A 6,355-nucleotide genomic window follows, 5' to 3' on the forward strand; every position below is an offset into this window, starting at 1 on the left:
ACTATTCTTCCAATTGCATTGATAAACGTGCTAATTACTTTTATTGACTATGCAAAAGAGGTATTTATTTAAAAAACAAAGAAGGGAGTAACTGCACTGAATCACTGATATTTTTTTATTTGAATATGAACCAACGTGAGGTAAAATATTTTATTGAAAGCAGTTATAGGTGCTTTGACACAACTAATTGTTTGCCATTGGATGTAAAACACTCACAAGTGAAACAACAATAAAAGAGCACACAAGGGGACAGTCTTACAAAGTTTCCTCCAGTAATCAATAAACTTTAGAATTACTATACTACGTACACTGCCTGGTTGTGATTGTGGCTGGGAGATTCATGCATCTGAAAATATTATTTATTTTCCATTGTTTCAAAAACATATTTATTACATTGAAATTGTACCAATGCATTGCAAATAAGCAATTAAAAATTAAAAAAATATATAGAAAATGAATTTGCAGCTGTTTAAATTGTCTAAGTCTGGGCGCTGTCATTTCAACAGTGTTGTTGAAGCATATACATTACACTGTAATTAAGTAGCTCCTTTTGCCAAAACCTACTCTCTACAAGTAAAATAAATACAAAGGAAAATGCTGCCAAACGTTGAGCTCAGCCACAAGTCCTGTTCACACAGCTCCATCATTCTGAAAGAGAAACATGATTAAAGTTCTCTAGAGATGTTTCCTAAAAGCCAAATCCACAAACTGTTACCCATTATTAAAACACATTTAATTATGGCTATAAGGGATATTAATACAATACAAAGGCCTTAATAGTAATATACGTTAGAATAAATTACAGATGGATGGATATGAACTGTCTATGAAAACATACTAACCCCGCCACAACAGCCACAGCAGTCCCCACACAGAGCTCCCAGTAGCCCGTTTAGCACCTGCACAGCACACAGCACCATCTGCAATAAACCCATGACCAGCAGAACAGAGAACAGGGAGAGATGCCATGACACCACACCAGTGGGCTCGATACATTTTGACCATATGGTTGAGTCAGTCAGGTAGTCACTGCAGATGGGGAGAATGAAAGAGAAGAAATGATTTACATGCTACTTCCTGACATACAGTTAGTCTTAAGTCAGTGTTAAATGTTTTGTTTTGTTTTGTTTTGTTTTGTCAATGCGATTGTGACCACATGGAAAGAGAATGTCACGCATTAGAGGACAGACCTCAGCCAGGGACAAAATATTAGTAAAACAGAGAGGCAGCGATACCGTTATGATTTTGTTGCTGCCACCATGACTCAAATGCTGAGAATTCTTCTGTACAAGAATATAGATTGGCTATAGGCACTTTTATCCAGATCATCACATTTTTGCACAAGCTAAATTTGGATAAAATTACATCTCTTCTGGTGTGGTGGAGGTAAGTAGTTAATGAATAGAAGAATCTCATCAGATCAAAGTAGAAGCATCTGCATAAAAACTTTCTGTGAATGAACATTAACTTGGAAATTCACAGTATGTATTGATCAAACAAGTATGCGTTGTAACATTCATTATATTATATATCTGAATTCTGAGGTTAAATAACTATATGTACATGATAAATAACTAATCGCCATATAGGCCTACATATAGCAACTTCGTACCCATTGGTGAAGGGATACGTCCACACAAATGTGCTGTTTACTTCAGCCAGACATTGGGGTCCGTGGTTTATGGCAACAGCTGAAATTATGACGGAGTAACCAGCTCCTACAAGACCCACAGCTGCAAACAGTATGGAACTCAGCATCTAAAAGGAGAGGGAAGTGAAAATTAAGGATTGCGCAGTTACTCGTACTGGAATCTCTTTACAGTCATTAAACTAAACTAAATCAATCAATCAATCAATCAATAAAATAATGATGGGGGGAAAGGACCTAAATGAAATGTAAAAAATATGTTCAAAGAAAATCCATTCAAATGGAATAAAAACTATACTAAAACAAATAAGTAAAAAGCAAGGATATTTCTTATATACAGTATTTTCAGAATTTGACACCCATTTCTACCTGCAGGTAGGAGTAGTTTTATTTAATTTTGGTTCATCTTATCATATTACCTAGTGTTGAAAATAGATGTTTAGATTTTATTCTATTTCATATAATGTTAAACTGTTACAGCACTTAAAGTATTGTCTTTAAAGTTAATCAAAGTATTTTCAGTGGTATGTCTGATTATACTGTAACATAATACAAATAGAATAAGAACAAATCTGAGGTTGTGCAACATCCCTGTGCGAACTATATTCGATCTTAGAGTTTCTGCTGTTTTTATATGGCAGTGATTGTTGTAGATGTGGATTATGAAGAGGAGAGAAATGTATAATTTGGGTCTAATGAGATGGGGGAAAAAACCTTGTGAAGCCCTGCGTGAAATTCTGAAAATCACTGCTTTGCAGTCTTTTAGACAATCTGTTGTCTTTTCAGAGACACTTCTTCAAATATTTCTATGGATGGAACCGGAAACATGAAACACCTCACCGCAAATCTCCTTCCGCAGCTTTCATTGCCACAGCAACCGCAACAGTCGTTGTTCTTCAGACCCAGGAAGACCAGGGCTGGGAAGATCATCTGCCATCAGTAAAAACATTTTTTTTTTTTTTTTTTACAATTCACTAGTAGTTAGTAATCTTCTAGATATAGAATTCTTAATAAACACACACACACACACGCACGCACGCACGCACGCACGCAAGCAAACATACAGGTATATTCACCATGATAAACGGAGTGTTTGTACAATACACAAGTAATGCATAAAATAAACCGTAATGACTGAAAGAGAAGACTGAAATATGTATTTTCATGATAAACACATCAAAGAATTAAACACACACAAAAGACAGTAGTAAGTTATAATACATCAGGTGTACAACTCCATAAGTCAAAATAAAATTGGATCACCAGTTTAAAAAAAAATAAAAATGAAAAACTCTGCAATATGGACAATTATGTGTTTATTGGTGATGAAGACTGCTGAAGGGGGAAAAAAGCCATCGGTACAAAATGCTATCAAGAAGGGTAATGCCATCCATCCATGCATTTTCTGTACTGCTTATCCTCACTAGGATTGCGGGCATGCTGCAGCCTATCCCAGCTATCGTCGGACGAGAGGCAGGGTACACCCTGAAAAGGTCATCAGCCAATCGCAGGGCACATAGAAACAAACAACCATTCACACTCACATTCGCACCTACGGGCAATTTAGAGTCTTCAATCAACCTACCATGCATGTTTTTGGGATGTGGGAAGCAGTGACATGCTGTCAGGGTAGGCAAGTGAGGCAGAGCTACACTGCCCCCTGGTGGTCTTTCCTTTCCACTGCATGTGAATATATAAAAAAAACCAACCTTATGATTACATTAAATTGTTCAATTTTAGTTCTATGGTTCGTGCTTCACATTGATTTTCTTTTTCAATCCAATAATTTCAATGATTTCATCATCAAAATAGCTGAATTTTCATATTTCCTGTTCAAATCCATAGGAAGCGCAGCTATGTGTCATGTTGAGTCCCCGCTCGCATGATGCTTCAAGAGACCACGCACACATCCATTCAGACAGGCTGTGATTGGTCTGTGGCTTCACACAAGAGACATTGGTGTTTCCTCATTACATCGCCAATAATATACGTTTTATCACACATGTACTGCACTTACTGACGTTTAACAGACTGTCGAATATATTTAATGAAACTGTGTGACATTTAGTCTTTCTTATGGACCAGAAAAGCCACAAAAAGTGCACAGTGGAATCTGGTATGTACGGTGCCACAACCAGGATGTGGCAGTGTTGAGTTGAGCTTCAGTCACGTGACGTAGTCAGTGCCTCACCAATCATGAACCTCACTGCACGTCACTGGTGGGAAGAAACCGGAGTACCTGGAAAAACCCCACGCAGGCACGGGGAGAACATGCAAACTCCACACAGGTGGGGCTGGGATTTGATCCCCAGTCCTCAGAACTGTGAAGCAGATGTGCTAACCAGTCGGCCAACGTGCCACCCAGAGCATGAGTATCAAATAAAATGAAAAAATAATAATATATGGGAGTCGACACCTGCCTCCATTTCAATCTTTAACTGCCCAAAAACCAACAACACATGCATTGGGCCCGACGTAAACATTATTTGCTTTATTCACTTAAATGATTTCATGAAGAAGCTGTTTGCTGATCAGACTTAGTGATTGTGTGTGCATTTGCGACACTATAAGGATAGTGCTAATGATGCCATATCCACTGCCAAAACAACAACAAGAAACATCTGCAACTTACCGCAAGGTGTTTTCTCAAGTTAGAAGTGGGCTGAAATGTCCAAGTTTGGCCAGTCATAATTTAAGAACTGCATGACAAAGCTGATGTTTGTCTGTAAACACACTGGTGCGGCTGTTTTTTGTTTGTCCACCCCCCGCCCCCCTCGAAGTGTAATGCCTCTGACATAAATATTGCAAGCAGATTGGCATCAGTGATTCATCATAAATAAAACACACTTACCAAAACTCCAGAGCCGAAAATTCCTCCAACGTACCACACCTCCTCTGTGATATTTTCACTTTCCACAGTGTTCCCACCAGGAAAGAAGAGAAGGATGTTGCACAGCACACACACAATTGCCAGGGGCATCAGACTGATCCCCAAACACTTAGCGAATCTCCCAGAGCACATTGTTGTAGTCTTACAACTCACTAATTGAAATTTGTTAGGTGGAAGAACCTTAAAAAAAAAGAAAAGGTTCAATGTTATGCGCAACAAGGAACAAGGTAAAAAAGAAAAGAAAATACAAGCTAGTAATATATTGCAGAGTTGCTCTATTATCTAAACATGTAGCTTTTCAAATTAAATACAATATCAACACATACCAAATATTTCCTCAACCATGTGACCCTGTCCTCCTCACCTGTCCACTTCAACACAGGATGGTTGATGCCGGACTTCAGCCTTTATAGCCCCCCCCACCTTACTTTTCATGTGATGTCACTGCCACCCTTTTAAAACCGCAATAAAGTAGAGTCACACATGCACCATCACACACACACAGACATGCACTTGGTGGTGGGTTCATGCAAACACACACTAGCCTGATGTTGGATGGCGTATTGGTGTGTACAGAGAAACCCAAGCGACGATACAGTGGTTAATGTTCTGCCGTTTGTTTTGTGTACGCTCGGAAGAGAAAGGCATTTGCTCGATAAAGCGCAGCTCTAATGGTTGATCTGAGTCTACCAAAGGCATAGTGAGCAAAAGAAAAAAACATCCATTATTAGAAATGATCTAATCCGTAGATCAACTTGAGGTCTGTGATGCCTATTTATCTAATACTGCATGAATATTATCTGAAAGCTATTGATTAAAGTGAGAGGTCCAGGTCTTGTATTGAACTTTAACGCAAAGTATCAGGACTGTAAACCATGAACAAGAATTATATTAATTGTTTTATATTGGATTCTGGCTCATGGTGTAATGTCTCACAGTGTATGAGAAACAACACAAAAACACAAACAAAAGTTCTATGCAACTATTTATAGTCCGAATAACAGACATTCCTTCATGTTCGGATTATGTGGCGATCACAACTCAAATGCTAAGTAAAAAAAAAATATATATATATATATTTTTGGCTGTTGGACAACTGAAACTCTGCGGCCACATTTATTTATTTTGTCATGTTGAACAAATCTCCCCCCCACCTTTTAGAAAACCAATTTATGGTGATATTAACCAAAGGATACATACATACTGTACATACATACATGCATACAAAGGTTGCCAATATTGACAAGGCTATTGACTAGGTTCTCAAAAGCTAGTATGCTGATTAGTATACAAGCAGTCATCATTTTGCCTTGTCCATCGGTCTTTCTCTTTAGTTCAGACCAAGTCTCAAACCATGGCCTTCTGGTCACTTTTTCTGGTCTTTATGGATTAGCCACACAGTTAGCATATTGTCAGTTAGCATATTGTCACTCATCAATTTTCTATAGCTAGCAACATTTTCACAAGGGAGCTGGAGGATAATGTGGGAGGAGGCAGGAGAACCTGGAAGAAAACCCAAGCAAGCAAGGAGAGAACATGCTAACGACTTGCAGCCCACTGCGCCGCTTGGATGTAATTAATATCACTGTATAAAATAATACTAAGTGCTGGAGGACTCTGCATCTTTTTGCACAATTGTTTTTTGTCAATGTCTTTCTGTCTCCAAAGTGTTCTGTAAATTGACTGACTGTTGTACTAGAGCGGCTCCAACTACCGGAGACAAATTCCTTGTGTGTTTTGGACATAGTTGGCAAATAAAGATGATTATGATTCTGATTCTGATTCTGATGATACAGTATTCCTATTAGGATTGGAGT

The 6,355-nt window shown here is 38.3% G+C and overlaps 1 protein-coding gene across 1 annotated transcript; it reads right to left on the reverse strand.

The window, feature by feature from the left end:
- Window positions 1–630: 630 nt before the first annotated feature.
- Window positions 631–4,892, reverse strand: tm4sf4 (transmembrane 4 L six family member 4). Its single transcript, XM_061684082.1, has 6 exons — window positions 4,865–4,892; window positions 4,500–4,718; window positions 2,489–2,578; window positions 1,613–1,758; window positions 843–1,029; window positions 631–648 (listed from the first exon to the last, which is right to left on the reverse strand). The coding sequence occupies exons 2-6, from the start codon at window positions 4,668–4,670 to the stop codon at window positions 631–633; spliced, it is 612 nt and encodes a 203-aa protein (XP_061540066.1). The 5' UTR covers window positions 4,671–4,718; window positions 4,865–4,892.
- Window positions 4,893–6,355: the final 1,463 nt, after the last annotated feature.

Source organism: Phycodurus eques, chromosome 8 (assembly GCF_024500275.1).
Source record: "Phycodurus eques isolate BA_2022a chromosome 8, UOR_Pequ_1.1, whole genome shotgun sequence".
NCBI classification, from domain to species: domain Eukaryota; kingdom Metazoa; phylum Chordata; class Actinopteri; order Syngnathiformes; family Syngnathidae; genus Phycodurus; species Phycodurus eques.

Bases quoted from the DNA above. Each gene is read 5' to 3' on its own strand.
- tm4sf4 (XM_061684082.1), bottom strand. From the start codon at position 4,670: ATGTGCTCTGGGAGATTCGCTAAGTGTTTGGGGATCAGTCTGATGCCC. The intron at 2,579-4,499 runs GTAAGTGTGTTT...TACTGATGGCAG, and splicing joins TTTTCGGCTCTGGAGTTTTG to ATGATCTTCCCAGCCCTGGT. The intron at 1,759-2,488 runs GTGAGGTGTTTC...CTCTCCTTTTAG, and splicing joins GCTGCGGAAGGAGATTTGCG to ATGCTGAGTTCCATACTGTT.